At 47.2% G+C, this 24651-nt stretch overlaps 1 protein-coding gene across 3 annotated transcripts in view; it reads right to left on the bottom strand.

The window, feature by feature from the left end:
• Positions 1–254: 254 nt before the first annotated feature.
• LOC135901889 (putative sodium-dependent multivitamin transporter) overlaps positions 255–24651 on the bottom strand; it is a 92568-nt gene continuing 68171 nt past the window's right edge. The window contains exons 9-11 of one of the 3 annotated variants that reach the window (XM_065431716.2): positions 17723–17823; positions 2679–2773; positions 255–462 (exon numbers count right to left, since the gene is read on the bottom strand). In XM_065431716.2, coding sequence (XP_065287788.1) covers positions 379–462; positions 2679–2773; positions 17723–17823 — 280 coding nt within the window. In that variant the 3' untranslated portion in view covers positions 255–378. The remainder of the gene's footprint in view (positions 463–2678; positions 2774–17722; positions 17824–24651) is intronic. The other 2 variants (XM_065431717.2, XM_065431718.2) reach the window with 2 other exon arrangements.

Genomic DNA, 24651 nt, shown 5'->3' on the forward strand with positions numbered 1-24651 from the left:
TTTCGGGACATTACAGTGTTAAGTGTTCACCAGTTTCAGGGCACATTAATAGCTGGGGATGAGTGCAGGGCATGCTTTCCAGGTCTTTCAGCTAATCCAGGATTAAGAAGATATAAATGCACACGGAACCCATGGTCTAGGCAAAATTATTTCACGAATGTCGTGACGCTGAGCACGAAATATGGAACTGGGATAGGAGGCCACCGAATAAGTTCCCAAAGAGGAAGAAAAGAAACACTACAGGGACAGCCATTGTAGTGTACATCCTTTAATAATGTCTGTCACATATGACTACATTGTGTTTTACGTTGGAAGGATATGTATTTGCAAAAAAGTCACTGAAAATGTTGTCTATATTCAATCATCATTCCCAGAAGCTCACACATTGCCTTCCTTGATTTCACAGCCTCTTTCCCCGCCATGTTGAAGTAGCGCTTCCTCCTTCACTTCACTGAGCTCAGTCTGAAACAGAAAAGACCTTCTCATAGAATGCATGATCATCGCAAGTTATTAAAGTATAAGAATATGCTGCAAGAAAATCTAACACAAAGTATAACGCTCCCAGCGTTAGTTCTAGCAGTAAAACATAAATACCGCAGAGAGTGGATGGCAAAATGACACCGCGGTAGCTAAGTTGGTAAGAGCATCAGAGCATCGCCCCCAGGATGCTAAGGCATGAGATCGTTCCCCAAGTTCGGGCTGTTGTTTTTTCATCGATTTTCGTTTCAATAATTTATCAATTCTTTATTTCAATTAGTAAGTACAAGTAATTCACTTATGTTGTACTAGGTTGCTGTCTAGTTGACTTCTTACACGCACACACCTATATACGAATATATATATATATACATAAACGAGGTTAACCGAAGGGCCCGATTTCCATTAGTCATATCATAAGAAGCTCTGAAACAAACACTGACACCAAGGACAACATTGGGGAAATTACTTGTGCTTAACATATAAAATAGAGAAACTATAAATTATTGAAAATTAACGTGGATGAAAAAACAACTTGCTGCAGGTGGGAACCGAACCCACAACCTACGCGTTTCGCGTGCGATGCTCTACCAATGGAGCTACCGCGGCGCCGTTTCCCATCCACTTTCTTGGGTATTTACGTGTCCTAGTAGAACCCTGGAAGTGTTAGCCAGTGCCACTACTCACAGACCTTGGCGGCGGGCGTGGAACGTCCTTTTTACCGCAGGCGTCACGAAAACATGTTCTTTTTTGGGTGAAGGCAACTGGTCAGTAAACCCACACATGCTACCTGAAGGCATCAATGTTGCCGGACTCGAGACCCTCGTTATGTAATAAACGACAAGAAAAGGGGTTAACCCAGGGGCCCGATTTTTGTTAGTCTTATAATAAGAAGCCAACAAACACTGACACCAAGGAAACATAGGGGAAATTACTTCTGCTTAATAAATGAAATAGAGAAACGATAAATCATGGAAATTAAAGTGCATGAAAAAAACTGTTCTTTTTTCATCCACTTTAATTTCCACATAAACTAGGTTGTGAAATTCGGCGTCTGATATATTCACCGTTTTCTAAAAACAACACGGAGGGAGAGGGAGAGAGAGAGAGGAAATACACGGAGGTTAACCAAATGAGATTTTCCGATTTGTTATTCTGCCCTGGGGTGGGAGAAATTGGGGCTGAAGAAAGGAGAGAGAGAGAGAACAAGAAAGCAATGATAGGAAGTGCAACGGCAATATCATTTCGACAATGTTTTTACATTAAGGAGAACCATTAAAGAGAAGAAAACTGCACTACAATATGCAATCTCCTTCTCGAGAGTGGTGCAGTTGGATGCAGGACAATTTTCCCCTTTATGAGTCTTTCTGTACCTTGAGGGATTGGGTAGCACTTATGGCTAAAAAAAGATCTCTGTGGCAAAATCAGTGCTCAAATAATTGCTTAAGTATCTCATGATACTTCATAAGGCATTTTAAAGGCAATTTCTGAAGCACTCTGTATAGTGCTAATACTTGTTGTAACGGGGCTAAGTATGACAGCACCTAGTTAAGGATTGCAGTTTACCGTCCCTAAATGTAGAAAAATGGTGGAGGCCAGTGTGGCAAATCGCCGTTACTGTTGTGCATAAACATTTGTGAAAAGAAGATAACTATTCCTGACGCACAAAGTATGTCATAATGAGCATTGCTACCTTTTACTATAATACCGCTATATATATATATATATATATATATATATATATATGTATGTATTTCAGCTAAGAACTCCACGCGTGAGCGCTTAGAATAGGTTATATTGGAATACCTCTTTTTTTACATGTAACTGAACGCCTCCAAGAAGAAACCAACATTACGTCAAGAACTTAGGATGCACGCAAATATCAGTTCAATAAAGGCTTCGTTTCTTTGCCTTTGGAATTTCGATACTTGCTTACTAATAATTACCTTTATTCGGAATTCAGGCACTGATTTTTAACCTAGCCGTTATGTTAATGATAGGTATTGTTTTTCTTCATGCGAAAAACCTGGGCTGTGTCAGTGCTTAAGTGTCAACGTCTGTTGTGCTTAGACATGAACACGTGCTGAGAACACGGACACCTTACATACTAATTCTTCGGCGTCGTAAGTGTTCAATATCTAAGGATAGCTTGGAATCGCAGGATGCATTAACATCTAGTCAAAGAGCTGACCGTCACTCACAATTTCGCTTCGCGGAATGAATCCGTGAATCGCCCATTTTTCCAAGAACCAGGCGCTTGTGAGGTGCAAGTTTTTCTTGTAGTGCTTGTGGCCATCTGCATAGAGCCGTAATTATGCCATTTTATTCAGCTTGATCCGTCCTTTCAGGAGGCAAAATGGGCAACATGAAGATAGAGAGTTTTTAAAATACAATGTGTAGATACCACAAGACATGGTTGACCAAGGCCTTAAGCTTAATGAACGTACAGCAGAGCCCTCGCTAGGCTCCTGCAGAAGGCATGCTGACATCTTTCATCCACCGGTACTAAATTAATGGGCATGAAAAGCCCCTAAGGTGAGGGCTGCTGTGACCAGCACCAGATATGATGGGCATTTGACCGCTCTCCCTCTCCCGCTACTATTGTATGTGGCCTTACATTAGCCCCTTCACCGGACTGACGTCTTATCTTCAGAATCCGGCACGACCATCGTTAGAGGGAGGCCTGCATCCAGAAGCATGTGAAATAGAATGCGAGCGGATGCTTGGATAAACCATTGCTGGGCACAGTGCGAACATTATAACCAATAAATGTTCCATTTATTCCATAAAGAATTATTCCATAAGTGTGAAGCGTGCACGTGTGAGTCTGAAGTGTGAAGCATGTGTACCGTGCACGCTGTGCATAAGCACAGCGTGCACAATAACGGAAGCGTCATTGATAATTTACAGCTGCCACATCAGCACGGGAATGAGGACATGTAGAAGGTGATTTTTAATGGCTAATAGTTTATTCTAAAGGACTGTTGTATAATCGTATTTGCGTAACGCGCCAGTCAAGTTTTCTGTATTTCTTACAGGAGTGTACACTCTCATGGTAAGTTGCAAGGGGTTTGCTTTTCCGCATTACGCTGGAAGCATAAATGAAGATAGATTATGTGATATGAGACAGCCATTAATGGGACGCGGGGGCGAAAGAGTAGTGGTCGCAGATTTTCAGCCAAAGTTAGGTAACCACTAGGGTATTATGATGGTGTTGCCCCTTACTAACGGGCCACTCTCCTTTGCTAAAATCGTCCTTCGCGCAAGAAAGGCACCATTGTGGTGGTTTAAGACGAAGAAGCAAGATATGAAAGAATGTAGGCAGCAAATTAGGATAAGGCTCAAGAACAGCGCACACTAGCGCAACGAACCGTGAGCCACTGCTTTGTGTTTTGCGTGTGCGAAGCACTTGTAGTTTGTTGTCGAGATTGAACCATGTCGTCGTGATTCCGGCATAGCATCAGTTTAAGAAACGAAACACACGGCTCCTTAGTAGAACCTTGCAAATTCAGAACCTTTTTACAGCGAAGGTGTTGCAAACACACACACAAACACACACACACACAAATATACACACACACACACACATATATATATATATATATATATATATATATACATATATATATATATATATATATATATATATATATATATATATATATATATATATATATATATATATATATATATATTGTTGCAGGAAGAAAGCAGGCCCACGAGTGTGAGATAAGGTATATTTGCAACTGATATATAAGGGGTTCAGCCAACGGCCCGTGTTCGTGATCCTCTAGTTCATGTCACCTTCTTCTTTTCCTTTACCCTAACTTCAGCCTCCCGGCGGGGTTAGCTCCATCCCAGTGCACGTTATAGATCCTCACTTAATGGCGGGACATAGGGCTTGAGTCTGGCGACCTGAACAACATCGCTGGGCATGTTGGGAGGCACTGAAGGCAGACCGGCTGGAGCGATCTCGTGTGTCACGACGGACAGTTGACGTAAGATCTGATACGGACCAGAATAACGGGAAAGTAGTTTTCTGACAAGCCGACGTGACGTGACGTGCCGAAGGCCGTAGCGTCGCTTTTGAGAAGCTTGCTTGACTGTGAGGCGATGACAGGCGACCTCTCGGGTCTGTGCGGCTAAGGCAATAGCATCGCGAGCGTAACCAGTGCTGGGTGATTGTACTGCGGAAGATAGCAACGTGTCGAAGGGCAAGGTGGGGTCGCGGCCGTATAAAAGATAAAATGGGGAAAATCCGGCAGTGTCGTGGCGGGACGAGTTGTATGCGAAAGTGATGCATGGTAAAGCGATGTCCCAGTCCCGGTGATCGTCGGAAACGTACATGGTCAGCGTTTCAGTTAGTTTGCGGTTTAGTCGCATGGTGAGGCCGTTCGTTTGAGGGTGGTACGCGGTAGCAAGCTGGTGTTCTGTAAGTAGCGGCCGCGATCCGTGAGCAACTTTCGAGGGTCGCCGTGTAGCAGGATGACGTATAATAAGAAGTCGGCGGCATCTGCAACGCAGCTGGTAGGAATCGCTCGTGCGATGGCATATCTCGTGGCATAATTTGTTGCTACAGGGATGCATTTGTTTCCTTTAATGAAAATTGGGAAGGGGCCAAGGAGACCACTTCCCAATTGAGAGCCCTTCTTCCTACACGGAAGAAGGGCTCTGTAGAGATATCCATTGGTTGAAGCAAAGCAGCAGGAGGCATAGCAGGCGTCTTCCGGCGCTGACTAGGGTCACAAGAAGTGACATAACGGTGCACAGAGCGATAAATGCCGGGCCAGAAGAAGCGTCGCCGCAGGTGGTCGTAAGTGCGAGTGACGCCCAGATGTGCAGCAGGGGTGCTATGCAGGATGCGTCGAGTTTCTCGTTCACCCGAGTTTTGCCCGAGTTTGCTCGACGGCAGTCAGTGAACGGAGATAGCGCGGAACGGGCCGAAGGTGTAGGCAAAAAAATATGTAGACAAGAAGTCGCGTATGACAACATGAGCGCACCCTGCGCGGCACGCTGCTTCCACGTTTCAAGCGCAGAAGGCTGCACAACGAAACGCGCCAGCGCCGCGTGTTGTTATCAACGGATTATCGCAACTTAGCGATACCGTGACTGCCCCGCTGTCTGTCAGCACACTTGCCGTGAGCCGTTTGCCACGCCTTTCCCAGGCGCGTCAAGGGCGTGCCTCATCTTTCGGGCGCTATCTATCTATCCTCCATCGAATGCGAACGGGGTACATGCGGCGCATTCTTGCACCTACACTTTCACTCAAACGAATACGTTAAAATACGACAAATAAAATAAGGCACATTTTTATTTCTTTAGGTATCTGTTTTTCCTTTTCAATGCTAGAAATTTGTGATGACAAACGGAGATCGAGCAAATGATTAAATTTTGCACTTCTTGCCGTGAGTGTCGACAGGGAGGCGAAAGCTTAGAAGCGGTACATTGAAGCGGGTCGCACGCAAGAGGGCGTTCATACGGTGATAAGTCGCCTAGGGGCGCTGCAGTGCTATTCTCAATGAAGTCGGTCATGATCCATGGAAGGTCATGGCCACTCTTTCTCTATTAGGGGAATAAAAACGCAGCGCCGCGGTACGGCTGTTCATCGCAGGTGCTTCACTAGGCTTTAAGGCCCCCGCTTTACCGACTAAAAACGACACAACAGCTGTCGCTGTAAAAGGGCGGTATGTTATTTTAGAGTGCGTAGTGACGCAGTTCAGTGAAAATGTACCAGTTTATCTTTGTGCGCGAAGCCTCTGCGATACATTGCGAAGCGTGCGTGCTTCCCCAGCGACAGAATTCATCGCTTGTCATCGCTTGCCCAGTGAAGGCGCCTCTGAGCGCATGTACGCAGTATATGAGTGTGTTGTGCAGTCGAAGGTGCTTGCGGATTACCTCTGCTGGAGCCAGCAGCGATCGCAGATGGATATCGTAACGACACCGCAGCACTCGCATTTTGGCAGGTGAGGGCTCTTGTGTGCATTTATGAAATCAGATTTCGAACGGAGAGAGGTGTTGGAACTGTTGAGTGCGCAGTGCTTGTGATGAAGAAATGCCATTGCACTGGGCCTAGAAGAGCGAGCGATTCTCGGACGCTGATCGTGTTCACGACGTTGTGGCTCCGTTTCATCACCGATGACAGAGCAGCCATCTGAAACGACTGCTGCAATAAGCACTCCTCAGCATCGTCGTCCCCCTCGACGCCTTGCAAGCACCTACAGTGACGTGCCGATAATTATTTACTGTGCCCTACGCGCCGCAATGCAGGCAGTGAAACCGTGTTGTGCGGCCATCTCAGCCCGAGAGGATGTATGCCAGCGACAGTCAACGCTTTGTTTTCGATAGTGGTGCTCAGTACATCACCGATGACAGTGCGTTGTGCGTGATTTATGTCGGCGGTCAAGATTGTTGATGCCTCTAAGCTCGACACCGCGTTGCTGTTGCCGGAAGATAAGTTGGGCGTGGCCCAACTGTAGTGGGTGCGCGCGCAATAGTTACATGCCTCGCGCGAGGCGTGACCTCTGGTTTTGATTGACGGGCGAACTCGTGCTAAACTCGTACATCGCGAAACCCCCTCCGAGTTCAACTCGGGAACATGGCGGCGGCAGCAGCAGCCTGTTTCATTGCATCCAGCGGCAGGAAGCGTCAGTATGACCGTCCGGACCTCTTCACCTGCATGACCGACGGGGAGTTTCAGCGTCATTTTCGCCTGTCGAAGACATCAGTGTGCTGGCTGTGTGACGAGGTAGGCGAAGACTCTCGTCTGCGGAGACAGCGTGGCGGGCTTCATTCGCTCACCGTCGTAGAGCAAGTCATCTGTGCCCTCCGTTTCTACGGGACTATGAGTTTTCAGGGGAGCGTCGGCGCCGAGCGTTACATCGGACGCCATCAAACTACTGTTAGCCACTGTGTCAGAGATGTGTATGACGCGCTTATCGATGCGGCAGTGCGTAAGCGGTGGCTAGCTTTCCAGAATACTGCGGCGGAGCGGGCATATATAAAAGAATGCTTCCCACATCGTGGGAACATTACGAACGTAGTCGGGTGTGTCGACGGAACGTACGTAGGAATTAAGGCGCCTTCAATGTCAGCGTTACTGTGATTAACAGACTTTTTCGCTGGTTGATCACTTTTTGTCGATTGTTCTACTTATCTGTCAGGGTGCCTTCCAAATGGCTCACTTTCTTGGGAAAGGGGTTAAGTATAAATAGATAAATGGATATCACTAATTGTGTGAAGTAACCTATGAATCCTAATCTCATAAACAACTTGGGGTTCTTCATTGGTGAAGTTACTAAGTATGCACAATGCTGAATTTTGGTCATGCGTAATCTATCGGCCGCACTATGAAACAGCGAGGCATTGCACAATTTGTTGCAGCGCGAGATGTGGATGTTGCGCCAAGCCGGTTGTGCCTATGCATTTGTGGCGGAATGAAAATGCATTGAGAATCTTAGTGTGTTGGCTTGCATGAAGAAAATACTTCAGATTGTTTGCTGTGTTCACTGTCGATGCATGTGCCAGAGGTTCAGTGCATCTTTTTTTTTGGGGGGGGGGGGGGGTGCGGCGTTATTCTGGATGGATAAATTGTATATTTTCGTCTCATAATGGGGCTCTAATTCTTAAGCATTAGAACAATGCACATCCGATACTCTGCAGAACTCTCTGTACGTGAAGATGTCATGAACCACCAAGGCATTATTACATATCGGAAGAAATGTGGTGCAGATGCCAATGAAAAGTGGGTCTTTAACCTACCATGATAAAAATAAAACTTGCAGAGCAAATAGACCATTTGTACAGGTTTAGAGCAACGATTACACAAAACGTGATATGCCCAAACGAGTAAACACTTGCCGCATTGCCAAAGTAGGCTGAGCGACATGCAGCATATATTGGCATTGAACATGTCTCGTAACTGTTATTTTTATTGTAAGCCCTCGCTGTCACACCTTTCCCTCCAGCACTCCCTTTACTGAAACGTGGCACTGTCTTTCCATTGGTGTCATGATGATAATGGTAACGGCAGCAGCAAGGCTGGTTAATGCTTGCTTCTTTGATTCCTGTGAGCTTAGTGGTAAAGAATATGGCACGTTCATACATACAGCTGTGCTGCAAAATTTTACATTTGTGATTTTTTGGGGAACTAATTTGTGTTGGGAAATTTCAAAGATGGGCACCATTGTGGCCAAATAACTAGAGCATTGGTGAGGTTGAAGACGGTGTATTGGTATAGAAGCTTGAAGTTTAATTGCACAACAATTCGACGGGACACAAAGAGAAATACACACAGCAGAATGCTTTGCTGTGTGTGTTACACTTCTTTGTGTGCCGTTGAATTGTTGTGCGATCCAACTTAAAATAGAGCATTGGGCTTCTTTGGTGCAGGACCGAGGAAGTGTGAGCTATTCGACAACATGCCAGTGCCTTGGCACACACTTATGGAAGTCGGAAAGTTTGCAAACAAAGCTTTGCTTTCAAATCCAACTGCTCATGTAATACAAGCGCTGATTGAAAGAACCATCACACAAAAATAATGGTGAAATCAATGGCCTGTGAAAAGTGTAATTTGTATATAGACACTGTTGACATAATAGGTGCCATACCGGTGCCATAATAGGTGCCATACCGGCCTCAAAATTGTACTGGACAGAGCAGTTTGTTTCCTATGTTAAGCTCGACCTCCCATTACATGCTGTGCAAATAACCAAGCTCAGTTTGTTTTGACGTGCTACACAACATTCAGTGTAATCTGTTTTTGATTCTAAAAAAGTGCCAAACACCACCTCTTTTTCAAGGACGTCATGGGAATATTTGGCGAGACCTTTTTCAGCCCCTCATAATGGAAGTGTGGTCAGCCAGCTTTGCTTGGATGCCTTTATAGATTTCTGCTCCTGATCATTGTGTGCTATCAAATTGCAGAAGTCTATGCAACTGGTGGAAGGCATTACGTGTTTCTATAGTCGGATACAACTTTAGGAGGCTGCGGAATCTGCACTTTAAGGCAGGTGAACACAAGCCTGCACCAATGGGCACGCACTCGAGACTGATATCGTGCCGCCAGACAGACTAATATTGCTCATTGGAGAGGGACTATTTCTTTAGACGTGTAGGCAATCAGCTGCTGCGCTTTGGTCATCTGGGTGGGGCCTCTCCTGTCTTCTGAAGTTTTATCCGACTGTAAAGGATGCTGCTTTTCATACAACACAAAAGGACAAAGTGTACAATTATTTGGCCTATGAAATGGATACTTCAGAAGTGTGCTATGCAAGGGCTTAAGATGTGTGAAATATGGTACATGCAATTATAAGACAATGTTAAAGAATATGTGGTATCGAACATGCATGTAATGGCACATTTGAATCGGGGAGTGTTGCAGTCATATGCACAGTCTATAGGTGATAGCATTATTAAGCTCCTGCTGTTTCCTTTCTTCATTGTGAATTACACACACCGTTCATCTTGTGGCTAATGAACACGCACTGTATTCTTGCACATAGAAAGAACAAACAGCATGATGACGTGTATGCTGCATTAGTGTATTTTTTATTTACATGGTCCAAGAGTGGCACAGGTTGTCTTACGTTTTTGCCTATGCCTATTTTGAAGGGACACAAAGTGCATGTTATAAGTCTCCTAATATGCACAGCACAATGTTTACTGCAATAATTTTATTCATGTTCTTGAATAATAAACAAAATATTAAACTGAAAGCTCCTTTATAAGGTGCCTTCTGTGGGCTCAACAGGACAGCAGTGAGGGCACCGATACTACTGTTGCGGAGCAGCCCTCTGGACCTTTGCCACACTCTCAAGAGCACGTGCCTGGCGCTCGCCTACTGCCACCAGGCGATTGAGTGGCTCCAGCAGCAGAATGTTTTGCTGCAAAAAAGTGTATTGGAATGAATCAGCCACATACAAACCATTATTTACAAAGAAAAATGCTCGTTGCACTATTAGTACTAAGTGCCCTTAAATGTGGAAGCCTCTAGTGTAGTATGCTTAGTAAAACAATGCGTTGGGACAACATTGCTTTATTTTTCAAAACTGGGGTTTTCTTTTTCAGAGCCAATTGTCATGTTGATTAGTGTGCCAGCCGCTGAGGTGGCCCTGCACCTTCACGAGTCTCTACTGTCAGCACTACAAACCTATTTTTGTTCGCTGCAAAACAAATGCCTCACCCTACAATCCCGTCTTATACGAGCTGATTGCATCCTATGCCTACAAACATCATATTATTGTCCCATTACGCAATTTTCTACCATCCTTGGCTGTAGTTCTCTCTCCTTGACATTCATTCTGTAATGCTTATGTAATCACCTGATATGAATTGGCAACAAGTGATCGAATACGTGCATGGCCTGCCTGCCGATTCCTTTCTTTTTTAATCTCAACTAGCATATCAGTTGCCACGGTTTACTACGCCACTGTCTTCCTGCCTTAATGCTATCTGCAACAATTTTTGTTACTTCGCTTTCTACACAGTCCTTGACATCTCAAGTTTCTTTGTTAACCTCCAGGTTTATGTCCCATATTGCATAACCGGTGGAATGCAATGATTCTAGACTTTTTTCAAGGATAGCGGTAACGTGGCGATCACGATTCGGTAATGCCTTCCATGTGCTGTTCAACCCATGAAATTTTTGTATAAGTTTCCTCCTTTATATCAGTACTTGCTATTGATATTTCACTTGGATAAAGATACTCTTCCATAAATTTTCTAGCTTAATGTCACTCATGAATTTCTGCTGCCTCACCAAGTTAGTGAAGGTTACCTTCATCTATTCCATAATTTCGCGGGCCCACTTGCACGTAAAAGCACGAACACTCATTGGTTCTCACTGCCTTCTTTAAACTGCTGGACATTCAGTTCGTTACTACGAAAGTGACTTAATCCGTGCACTCTTATTATGCTAAATATGAAACAGTAGAAATATACTTATCTGCAGTTTGTCGAAGTCTCCTTCACTGTGTTGGTAGCGAGATCCATCGTCGGTACCACCTCGTCGCATCGTAGCTATATAGGATGTCTACCTTTTGCCCGCACTATGTAATGTTCGTGACGCTCGCAGTCACGCAGAGTGGAGGAACTCAGCGCACTCGCAGAAGCAGCACCGGAAAAGTTGTTTCTTCAGCACTTCGCCGTGAACAGTAGGCGCGCATTGCGATCTGTAAAATCGCCGAAGCTATTGGCAGTCTTACCGGGTGCACGGGAAGATTGCCCACGGAGGAACAGAACTATCCAAGAAATGGTGGTCATCGTCGAGCGTGATCACTACGTCACGCACTGCAAGCTCGTTGTACGGGTTTGTTTACACTGGGCCTCTCTGATGCTTAGCCGCCATGCTTGCCCGGTGAATGGATGTGATGACGCCACTACAGCGCTCCCTCGTGGTATAATGCGAAGCGTACTAAATTACAAATTAGTCTAAGACGCATTCAGTGCACATCTCGTAAGCTTCAAAATGCTTCTAAACCACGTTAAAGTAACTAATAATATTGTACTAAATGCATTTGTTTTACAACTTGCTTCTGCATGTAATGCACTCGGTGGAACGACAAACAAGTGAAAGAAGGCACGACCATGCACCGACGGTATGATCACGTGAGCCCCAGTTTGTCGAGCGCCCAGAAGGCAACGCCCAAGGAATGATAGCCAGCCAGAGTGAATCTAGATAAACCAATGAAACTGGAGGCTTGTCGAAAGATAAACTGTGTCTCGGTACCATTCATGCTTTCATCTTGGGGTGTCGCCAGAGCTCGTGAAGATCCCGAGTTTCGCCAAACTCGACGCATCCTGCATAGCACCCCAGTAGGAGCGTCGTGAAGTGGCTGGAGCACGGCCGGTCGAAGGTACTTGGGAACGACTAGGAGGTGCTCCGGGCCATCAGGACGAATGCTACGATGGTACAAAGTTCCATCGCGCAAGGTGTACATCCGGAGGGACGGGTCATTGGACGAGGAGCTTAGGCGTTCGATAAGTGTGCGAACTATATGATCTTGGCGTTGCTCGTGGCGAATATGGAGGAATCCGGAGAGGTATACAATACTGATGTCCAAGTCTGCATCGTTATCGTCCGGTTCATCCACGGGATTGCGGGACAGGCAGTCGGCGTCCTTATGCAGGCGCCCTGACTTATACATAATAGAATATACATATTCTTGCAGACGCGATGTCCAACGTAGATGTTATCCAGTTGTGTCCTTCAAACAGGAGAGCCAGCAGAGGGTGTGATGATCGGTTACGATGCAGAAGCTCCGAACGAAAAGGTACGGTCGAAATTTTGCGACCGCCCATACTAGCGGGAGACATTCCCTCACTCTAATGGGGTAATTTCGCTCAGGCGTGGAAGGAAGGCGGCTGACGTAATCAATGACACGGTCATGGTCCTGTTGACATTAAGTGAGGACAGCGCCGATGCCATGATCACTCACGCCAGTTTGTACTTCAGTGGGCACAGAAGGGTCAAAGTGTGACAGAATCGGGGAAGTTGTAAGCCGCTCAATCAGGGTAGAGAAGGCTTTCTCCTTTAGTGGTCCCTAAAAGAAAGAGACATCTTTATTAAGAAGGTCAGTGAGAGGATGTCCGATGTCGAAAACATTTTTCACAAATCGCCGGAAAAAAGAGCGTAAGGCCAGAAAACTACGGACATCATTTGTTGAACAAGGTACAGGAAAATTTCGCATGGCGTGAACTTCCTGTGGATCAGGTTGGATTCCGGCGGCGTCTAGGAGATGGCTGAGTATATTACTTTCACAGCGACCGAAATGGCACTTAGAGGAGTTTAGCTGAATACCAGCCATGCCAAACACGGAGGGCACGGTTGTGAGGCGCCGCAAATGCCTCGAAAAGTTCGGCGAAAACACAATCATATCATTAGGGCAACAGAGGCATGTAAACCATTTCAAGCCGCGCAAGAGAGAATCCATCATACGCTCGAATGCAGCTGGCGCATTGCACAATTCAAATGGCATGACTTTAATTTGGTACAGACCATCCGGTCTGACGAAGGCACTTAGTTCTCTCGCGGTCCCTCTCATCGACGCTAATCTGCCAATAGCTGGAGCGGAGGTCAATTGAAAAATATTGGGATCCGTGAAGGCAGTCAAAAGTGTCATCAATGTGAGGCAGGGGATAAACGTCATTCTTTGAAATCCTGTTGAGGTGGCAGTAGTCAACGCAGAAGCGCCACGAGTTGTCTTTTTTAATTACTAAGACAACCGGTGATGCCCACGGGTTACTGGAAGGTTCAATGATGTCCTTGTTCATCATACTGTCTACTTCTTTTTGTATGATGGCCCTTTCTGTTGCGGAGGCACGATATGGCCGCCTATGAATGAGGCTGGCGTCACCGGTCTTGATGCGATGCGTGACATCAGATGTCTGACCCAGTGGACGGTCGTCCAAATCAAAGATATCCCGATAAGAGAAGAATAGGCGACGAAGAGCTCTTGTTTGCTTGGAAGAAAGGTAAGCTGCAATCATCTTACAAACATCGTCCGCAGGCATCGAGTACGAAGGAGTGGGTGACAAAGGTCCGTTGATGCTGAGGAAGGATTCAGAAGTCAAAGAAGAAATCTCAAATACTTCCAAAGGAGTGATATGGCCTATGGCGATACCGTGGGGCAGCACATGCGATGAAAATCCAAAGTTGAGGATGTGCACACGAGCGCAGTTCTTGCGGATCCGGATTAAGGTGCTCGGTAGGGAAACATTGCACGACAAAACCACGTCAGTAAGCGGCGACACGACGTACTCGCCATCAGGTAGGGGACGACAGGGCGTCAGGAGTTCTGTAGCAGTGTTTGGAGACAGCCTTGCAAACTCAGCAGAAAATAAGCTGTGTGAAGCGCAAGTTGTTGCGTCGGCATGAAGCGGCAGATCCAACACCTGCGGAGCAGACAATTTGGGGAGGGTGTTTCGAAAGGAAGTCGAGGCCAAGAATTAGATCGTGCGAACAGTGCTCAAGGACGATAAATAACACAACGGTAGAATGGCCCCCACTGTGCACATTCCAAGAATAGATGAATTACTCCCACCGGCGACTCGCACAGTGCACGGTACAAAGGGTGTCAGAGCCTTTTTGAGTCTTCGGCGGTGAGCAGCGCCCATTACTGAAAGCCTTGCTTCTGTATCAACGAGAGATCTAACAGGAACGCCAATAACTTCATTGTCCAGTAGGTTTCCACATGTAGGCAGGGTCAACACAGGATTTGTGGGCCGGGTGCTGCACCGCCTACTTTCCCGAAGTGAAGCGGCCGGTTGCAGAAGGGAACGAAGAGCGGGGAACGAAAGGCGGACGGGACCTGCGACCTTGCGGAGACGCGGAGCGGCTGGATCTTTGTGTAGCACTGTCGGCGTTGATGTTCCCAGTCGTCGTATAGGGCGAGAAATTACGATTGTCTGTCACTTGGCGGTAGTGACTCGGAGACGACCACCGAGGAGGCGACGTCCAATAGTTGTGGCAATGAGGGCGATGTGTCCAATACCGGAACAAATGAAACTGATGGGTTTATCATTCGCTGTGCGCCAGTCAGCTGGGTTGCGACGGAGTGGCGGAAAGCTTTGCGTCTGCGAGCGAGCCGCCGGATATTTTTGGTACGTGTTTGTATGGCGGACCGAGCAGAGAGATGGAATGCCCAAACTTGCTATTTCCTCCCGACGACCGCTTGCATAAGGTAGATAGCGGGCACGCTTTCCCGACAGTCGGAACGAAGTGGAGCCGGAGCCATGGCCTCAAGCTCACGGCAAACGATGTGCGTTATATCATACGGTCCTGTGGGCTGAACAAACCGCGGCAGGTCTTCGCAAGAAGGTGTCGTGGTGGTATTGGGCAATCGGTCGAAAGTTTGAGTGACGCGGCGACCCTTCGCTTGTTCGAAGCGCCAGCACGCCTTTTTAATTGAATCCACAGTGGCACAATTCTTACAGATCACGAGATGGAAGGCATCGTCTGCCACACCATTTAGCATGTGACCAATCTTGTCGGCCTCGGTCATGTTACAGCCTTGCGGCAGAGGGCCAGCACATCCTGTATGTACACGACATAGGATTCTGCGGATGTCTGAGCGCGGCACGGGTGTTCTTTCTTTCCTGCCAGCTGACGACCGACAGGTCACCAAACTTGTCTCTCAATTTTTGTTTTGCAGACGTCCCACCTCGTTAGGTCAGGTTCATGTGTGTCGTACCATTGCTTCGCAGTTTCCCTAAGATAAAATATCACGTTTGCTAGCATCATTGTTGGATCCCACCATTTTTTGTCGCACACTCGCTCGTACGTCGCAAGCCAGTCCTCCACGTCTGCGTTGTACGTGCCACAATATGTCCCCCGGTCCTGCGGATGAGTGAGAATGACTGTTGGCACGGGCTGCTGAGGCGTTGTCGATCGTGTCGGTTGATTAGCCATTGTGGCGGCAGGTAGATGACGTCCGCTGCGATGTTCCGTGATTGCACGCCACAGCTTCCACCAAAACATTGCACCAGACCTTATACCAAAGAAAGCAGGCCCATGAGTGTAAAATAAAGTATATTTACAACTGGTGTATATGGCATTCAGGCAACGGCCAGGCTTCGTCTTCCTCTAGGTCCTGTCACCATCTCCTTTCCCGACACCGTAACACTATATATATATATATATATATATATATATATATATATATATATATATATATATATATATATATATATATATATATATATATATATATATATACCCGCGTATACCCGCGTATCATGAAGCAAGGCTTCTTGATACGCCAATCATGTATAAACGTAAAGATTCTGTTGCGCGTGAATTGTTGGAGGCGAACGAGATTAGGAAAAGGGGGGACAACTGTGTCAGTACCCCGTCTTTGAATATATACACGAATGAAAGTATCTTTTTAGATAAGTTTTATATTTAGATTAAGCGTGATTCCCTATATCTTCAGTGTTCTCGCACGTGCGCATTCAGATATTCAGCGTCCCTCTTTTTTCATTCTCCTCTCCTCATGGCTATATAATCAGCCTCTCTTCATTTCAATTAACAGTTGCAAGTAGCGCCTTGTCCTGTCTGTTTTTCTTCTTGTGTGCTGTCACTTTTTGGCGCTTATTCTATTGAAAGCTATGCACCAACTAGCACCACAACGTGTTTTACTGCAGTACATTGGCTCCCCGCAATCGACAGTACATTTATAAAATGGCAAACGGCAAAGGAGGTTGGTTGGAAATGATGCTAGCCAAAATCTTAAAATGGGTGTAGTGCGTGTTCGCAATGGCATACCCCACCACAACCGACCGCACCACGACATACTGTGTACTGGTCCATACGGACGATCGCCAGCTAGAAGAAGAAAACCTGCTGAAGGCCGCACGACAGGCAGCCAAAGACGCCAGGGAGGCAGAGCGCATTGCCCAGCTAAAAGACGAATGAATAGAATTCTCTGATTTTACGTGCCGAAACTATGATTTAATATTGAGGCACGCTGTAGTGGTGGACTATAGAATAATTTTGACCACAAAGGGAACTTTAACGTTCCTCAATGCACGGGACCACGGAAGTTTTTGCATTTCGCCTCCATCGATATGTAGCCGGCGCGGCCGCGATTTCATCCCGTGACCTCGTGCTTAGCAGCGCAACACCATAAAGGCTAAGCCACCATGGCGGGAAGAGGCACCTAGAGGAGGCGCCATGCAGCATGGCGCCATCTCTCGAGATGACGAAAAACCCGAGCTGCGGAACTCGTGGGCTTTTGGCTTTCAGTGCTCAGCGACAAAAAATTACAACTAAGTCCATAGTGCCCTTTATCTGCCTCTTGAACGCCGCTATTGGAAGTGACCAATAAAATTTTAGCGTACTAGAAGTTCTGCTTGAGTGATAGTGTGAACAAACATTATGAAGAACTCGGAAGCCATATTTTTGCGTAACTTCTTTGGGCAGTAGCTAGCCTGCGTAATGCGGTCCTGTACATAGGAATGGGGGCCGGAGACCACAATATTGTATGTTTTGTCTGTTTACCCGAATGACCTCGTATTTTCCTCGCAAACTTGCCCGGGTGTTGGCTCTCGCTTCTGGCTCAAGGTCACTTGAAAGTCGCCGATAACGATAGGTAAAAGCATTTCCTGCTTAATAATGTGGTGCTTCAGCACATTTCTTTGGACAAATGATGTCAGCACTACCAGTCGACCGTGAAATTGTGGAAGTTCGTTGTGTTATCGCATATATGACACTAGGAGTTGCACGCATTAAGAGCTGTATGGGGCTTACCCGTAATTATGCTAAGAAGCAGTCCTATAAAGATTGTCACAGTCGTGCACAAGAGGTTGTTCCAGTAAGTAGAAATCATTGCCACAGGCGCTTCGTTCCGTCTGAAATGAATGATTATTCTCAGTAATTCAACATATGCGATGAACAAATTCTTTATTAGCGGTAAATAATTACTTAATTAGGGAATCTAAATGAAAGGCCAGCATTTCACATTTTATATGATGGCTGTTACACGCCTTTTACAGAGAGGCTTCCATATATTATTGCATGAATACAACTAAACAAAGTCGCTTAAACTTGAAATTTACCCCAGCGGAGGACCACTTAATGGTTGGACTATTCACCCTCGTTTTGGGGAAGACCGTGCTTTATCGCAAAACAAGCCTAACGCTGTTGTTAAAATGCAAGGAAAACGCTCGTATCCAGCCTTCTCTTTATATTGGAGAAATTTTGCGGGTGCAGTAGCGCTAAGGTATGCATTACCAAAGCATGCTGGTGCGCAATTGTCCTCGCTTTACTTAGGTAACGCTCTTCTTTCGAACGTGTTTTTCCGCACTACCCGACTATTGCCCACTCTCATCATCCTTTGATAAAGTTTAACATTAGAGAAGAACACAGGCGATAGGAAAGATTTTGCTATGATTGATGGTAGTCCTGTTGGTTGGAGGTCTTGGTGAATGTTTACAAGGCGAACAAACGAAAGAAAGTACTCGACTGTATAAGGGATGTTATCATCAGTTTGAGTGTGGCCGCTAATACGTGCATTTGCCATTTGTTGCCATTGATTCGCTAGGCAAACATCTCCCGCTTGATAAAAGGCAGCGTCTCTCTCTCCCTCTCAAATACTACTATAGCCTTCATGCCAAATGGCCGATCCCAAGTGCTGAAAAAGAAACAGAGGATTTGCCCGAACCCATCTCACGATGACTGTTTATGGTAAAGAATTTATCATTCAATCAATACAGTTACACACCAGCTTCGAAACATTTTATGTACAAGGCGTGCCAGTGCATCGCACTGATATTTCACGCTTCCCTAGGAAGGCGGCAGCGCCAACAGCCTGCGCGTGGTCTCCAAAATGCAAAGCGCGCCGGCGTGTCCGAACAATTACGAACGCACCATGCAGCCGCCGTGCTCCTCTCTCGCGCTTCTTTCTGGACACGCTGCGCCATCTACTGGCGCTGTCGAGAAGCCCGCGCGTGGCACCCCGGACGACAAGCGTGGCGTGCCCGCCTCTACGAACCTGACAGCTGTTCCTTCGCTTGCGGCACACCCCGTGGCGCATGCTCTGTGACCTGGGTTGACGAGAGGTTCGTTGAACAGAGGCACATGCCCTCTGCATTTATGGCGCACCCTACTAAAGCGCTGGGTTGCTGTTCCTAAGGAACCTGTGTGATGTCGCTTAGATTCCGCTCTCCGTGGGATTAATGGAAGGGATTAACCTTCACAATTGCACATACTTAGTTACCCAAGCTCGCGTCAAGGAAGCTCATTGAAGAGCGGCCCACAACCACTGGCCCATCTTCAGTCTGTTATAATTTATGTGATTAACTGCTAGATGTGTACTATTTGTTTAATATGTGAATTAATGTTTTGCGATGTGTATGAACGCTTGCCTTGATTATCAAATATGGCGGCTGTCTTCAGTCTGTCATGTTCCGCACTGGATGTGTTCGCTTATGAAGGGTTTGATTTCTTGTCTTTCTACACCCGATTGCTCTCTTATTTTATTATTGATTGTAATTTGTACTTTCTTGTATATACCCCCACTGCTGTTACAGCACCAAGTGGGTTAACAGTATATTCAAATAGATAAGTAACCAGTCATCGAAATTGGCATGAAAGAGGTTCATTGTAGACCAGCACAGACCGAGTGGCCCAAACCCAGTGCTACAAGTGAGCGTAAACTATTTTTTTTTAACTGCGTTACCTACCCAGTCCCTCATCTAGTGTGAGCCATGTTGGCATAAAAAAGGTTCGTTGAAGAGCGGCACATATACGGGGTGATTATTTTTAAGCTTTACGAATTTTCAAAAAAGCAGCTGCTGCAGATAACATAATTCAAGCCCTTTTGCTGGGTTATACATGGATACGGACATTGCTCCACGAGAAATCAGAACATATAATCAAACAATAAAAAATCTGCTAATTCACTTATAATTTACTCCAATATGTAATTTACAAACTCTAGTCAATCAGTTCTCAAATCGCATTAATTTGTATTGCACCGCCAGAATGTTTCAAGATATGGGCCTGCAGCATTGCCACGGGAAATGCTCTGTTGTCTCTTTTTTTCGTTCTTTTTTTTGCGTCTTACAACCATACGCTGCCGTGAACATCTAAGCAAAGTTTTCCTGTCGTGCGCGGTACGTGGGGAGAGAGATAGAGAGTAAACATTTATTGTAGTAGAGGTTGTTTGTATATGGGGGTGGAGCCCCTCTTCCAGGGCCCCACTGGTTACAGTGGCACGCCGGACCAGGTCAAGATTCGCCAGTTCGCTTCCCAATTCCACTTCCGCGAGTCGCGCCTCCCACGACCAGTTATGGAGAGTGTTGTCTACCAGCGGCAAGGTGGCAGCCACCGGACGTAACGCGCACTGGAGTGTTGTTTTCCAATGCCCGTGTTCCTTCGCACCACGGGCATTGTTGGTATATTTGTCTGGTTACATTTTGTGTAGCCTGTACAAATATGGGAAAGTGTTTGTTTGCAGGCGGCGCCAGTCCCGGAATGGATTTGGTTCGCCTACTTAGTCGTTGTAACTCGAGGATTTATGTTGGCGCACCGGGTGTCGAGGTGTTGTCTTGGGCGACGTGGCCCGCGGCTCGGCCTGTCATGCCTCGAGCCAAGCGGTCCGCCTGTTCGTTCCCCGATATCCCTGTGTGCACCGGGCATCAGGTCACTCAATGATCCATAGTGAGTTCCGTCCCTAGGATGAGGAAGTCGCAGCATGGTAGACGCAGCTCCCCCCCCCTTCCCCCAAAGAAAGAGGCGGCAGGTGTGCTGCGAGCCAGTCAGCACGTAAGCTGAGTGGCCCTTAGCTTCCGCGGTGCCTATGGCCAGGGCTATGGCAACAGCTTCGGCTGTTGTAACTGATTTCGTGTGTAGGGATGCTGCTGTGGATGTTCGTGCTTGGCTAGTCACGACTGCTACAAATGTATTGAGGGTGCCTGAATTCTTGTGATACGAACTCGCGCCTGTAAAGTAGGTATCTGGGCCGTTTCGCTGCTTTAGTAAGGTGGCTGCCTGCGCACGTCTCCCTGCCACATGTTGGACTGGGTGCTTGTAACGGGGGATTGGTGCCACGTGGATCCGCAGCCGGATTGCAGATGACAATAGTATGTTTCTTCGCCACAATATTGTGGTCTCAGTGGATAGGGAAGTATGTAAAACGGAGCGTCTCTTTTCTGATGTGTCGTGTTTAGCCGTTCACGCAGCGCCATTAGTGTAGCCGTTGCATATTCCTGGAATCGGCTCGTCATTCCCAATTCGTGAAGTCAGATCGTGCTTGTGCTTTCAGGTAGGCCAAATGCTGCTTTACAGGTGATTCTTATGAGGTTGTCCACATGTTCGATGTCGTTACCCCGCGTGGTTTGTAAAAGCAGGGCGTAGGTTAGAAGGCTAATGACGAAGGCGTTTTTTAGTTGGATGGCGTCTGCTTCGGTCATGCCTTCTCGACTGCATGTAACTCTGCTAATAAGCCCGGTTACGCTCCCAACAGTGCGTCTGAGATTGGAGAGCGCTATGATAATGCTGCCTGCTACTTTAATGCACATTCCCAGTACGCGCAGGTGGGATGCCCTCTTGATGGGCTCTCCCTCCAAGGTGAGCTGCAGATCCGGAGCCCTGGTCTCTCGGGCATGTCTAGGCCTGACATGAATGTACTCCGATTTCGCTAGAGCACACCTCATGCCTGCTCGCCTTATATAGCTTTCAGTTGTGTTGACGGCATGTTAAAGCGCGTCCTGTCGGTTTTCGTGAACGCGTGAAGATGTCTGGGCAGCGCCGGTGTAGGTGCGCTTGAGGTGCTCGAGTTCTTGTTCTGAGCCTTTGTATTCTCTTAAGAGTCGTCGCATGGTGTTAGTCGTCTCGGTGCGCATGCTAGTTGGATCTAACATGCACCGAAGAATAGCCCAGGTCTTCCTGGTGCTGAGGGTGCCTCAGAGAGAGTCGAAGAAGCTGCACCAATTTAGATTATTCAGCTCCTTTTCATAGGTGATAGCTTCATTTGCCAGCAGGGCTATTTGGCGCCTACGTTTGCGATTACGCCGCTGCCGTTTCCAGCGTTTTGTTATGCTTCTGCGGGCCTCCTAGAGGTGGGCGAGATGGCTGTCTACTGCTGGTGTTTCCATTGTGGTCTTGATCTCTCTGATGGTGGCAGCATGGACTTCCTTGAGGAAACTTGTCCAACCTGCGGCCGTGGCTAGAAATGAGGAAGCAGCCTGCTGTCGTTCTCGAAACCTTTTCTAATTAGTGAGCCTGGCCACCCCTAGGGGCTGTCGAACTTTAGCCGTGTTAACACTGATACAAAATAGATCGAGATCACTACCTAGCGCTTCGTTTAGGTTACACCAGGTGACCACCTCAACATTGCTGACAAACCTAAGGTCAAGCGTGGTGTCCCGGGAAACGCCGTTTCCTATCCTTGTAGGAATGCCTGGCTGCGTAATCAGTACGAATTTGTGGGACTAAGTTTCACGTAGTAGGTTGAAGCCCTTGGCGGTGTCGCGCTGATGACCCCATGTGGAGTGCTAGGGATTGAAGTCTCCGACAAAGATTAGTCGGTCATTCGTTGACAGCAAGGTGAATACATGACTTAAATTTAATGAAAAGTCGGCCCTGTTATCTCTAGGGTGGCTATATACCTTGGTTTTCACGCACTTGTGACGACCCTTCTTAAATGGCCAAATGGTGAGTATTTGTTGGTGGATTTCTACGCTAGGTGCTATGGCGACAGTGATTGTCAGGTCCTTTCGGGCCAATGCTGCCACTTCAGGGTAGTCCGAATCACTGTAGAAACGGTAGCCCCTAATAGGTATCCACATTTCCCCCGCTTATTGAAGACAAGTAATGTCAGGTGCGACAAGCGCCGCCTTGATATATTGCGTAAGTGCAACATGTTTGTTTTGTAGTGATGGGCAGTTCCGCTGCCAAATTACGAAATTCTCTTGGTGTGTACATGTGTCGCTAGCCAGAGTATGGGCTCTCGAAATGTTCTGTGTCTGTGGTTACGATGACCTTTGGATCTCGGTTGTCCGGGGCTAAGGCTGCTACGAAGTTTTCGCTTGTGTTTTCTCCTTTCAGCAAGTCGTCGACGTACCGTTTAAGATTGTGAAGCTCTGCGAAAAATAATTGCATTGATGCGCACATATTGTCCAGTTCCCTTCCGGATGAGTGATGGGTGTAGGCGTCTGCGCTATAGGCTGCGTTTGTGATAGTGGTTTGGTCTGTGTTGGTTTGGCGTGTGTGTTGGAACGTTGCGCGGGTGCGTTTGCTTTATGGGCTCCTGCGTGCGTCATCATGCTTGACATTTGTCGTTTATGCGTTTCGAGTTCAGTTTTTATATTGTACAAGCTTTGCTTAAGTTGTCTGTTGTCCGCCACTATTTTCTTGTACTCCTTGTTTTGAGTGATAGGTGTGGTTGTGGAGGACGCGACCACTGCCTAGCTTACCTGTGGATTTGTCAGAATGGAGACCGCCCTCGGTGCTTCTCTGGATGATCGTTGCGTCTGCCTTGCTTCTGTCCCAGGCCGCGCTCTCGGTGCTCGAGAGCGGGATCTGCTCGGGTGAGGTGACGCTGATCTGGACCATGCGTTCACTCGGTGCGGAAATGGTGATGTGGTCCTTCCCTGTCGGTCGCGTTGGTCGCTCCTAGGGCAGTTTGTGTAGTCCGATTCCTCTTCCTCTGAGGCAAACCAGCGTCTTTTTTTCTGCACTTCACTGTGCTTGTCAGCGCTCTTTCTAACTTGAGGTGTTTTCGGTTGCTTGAGGCGTCGTTGGCCGCTGCGGTCCCCGGTGATGTGGGCCCCCTCACATGAGGAACACTTTGGCTTACAATGATGTCCGTCGACTGGGTTTCTGAGTCCGAAAATTCGCCACACTCGAAAGTCGGGCTGTCCAAAGGGCTGTCCAGGTGTCCAATGCCCTTTTCCATGACATGCTTTGCACAATTGAACAGTAGCATGGTAAGGATGACACAGGAGTCCGCCTCCGTCGTAGTTCACCACCCGAGGTAGTGACGGGCCGCATCTTCAGTCCGTATAAGTATGTTTGCTCTGATGGTCTCCGGTGGCATTCGGGGTGGAAGATTGTGTATAACTCCTCGGATAGCTTCCTCTTAGGTGGAAGCGTATACGTTAACATCATGCGAACGTCCGTTGATAGCGAGGGAGTGGACTCGGCGTGCCTGCTCCGCGACCCCCTGACTTGATGTCGAAAGTAGGGCGATATTGGAGCCTGGCTTTATACGGAGCAAAAATTGCTCACCTGTTATTTCGTAGTCGCAGGCCGTGACGATCGCTTCGGCGAGGGCAGGCGTGCTGATTGTTTTCATAGGCAGTCCATTGTGAAGTCGGATAACTATCTTGAAGTCATCCTTAGAGAGAGGAGGAAGTTTGGGTATGCCTTTTCGTCGTTTCATTTGTTTCGCCGGGTTAGTGCTGCCCGTAGAGTCCATTTCCCGGATGCTCTCTCGCGCCTGCTGCTTTGTTTGCCGTAGTGTCAAGGCTGTCTGCCAGTCGTCGTCCGTCCCTTGGCGTCCGCTGGCGTCCTCCGGCGTTGTGGCGAACGGAGCCTACTGTTCCGTCTTCTGTTCTGCCTAGATTTGTTAGATCCATGTTCTCTGCTGGTGCGTTCTCACCTTGCATTGTCGTCATCATATGAAATTCGCTAAGCGTTCCCGTAGCCATGCCCAGGCAGAACGGTTGCTGCCG

This window comes from Dermacentor albipictus, chromosome 2, assembly GCF_038994185.2.
Source record: "Dermacentor albipictus isolate Rhodes 1998 colony chromosome 2, USDA_Dalb.pri_finalv2, whole genome shotgun sequence".
NCBI lineage: Eukaryota > Metazoa > Arthropoda > Arachnida > Ixodida > Ixodidae > Dermacentor > Dermacentor albipictus.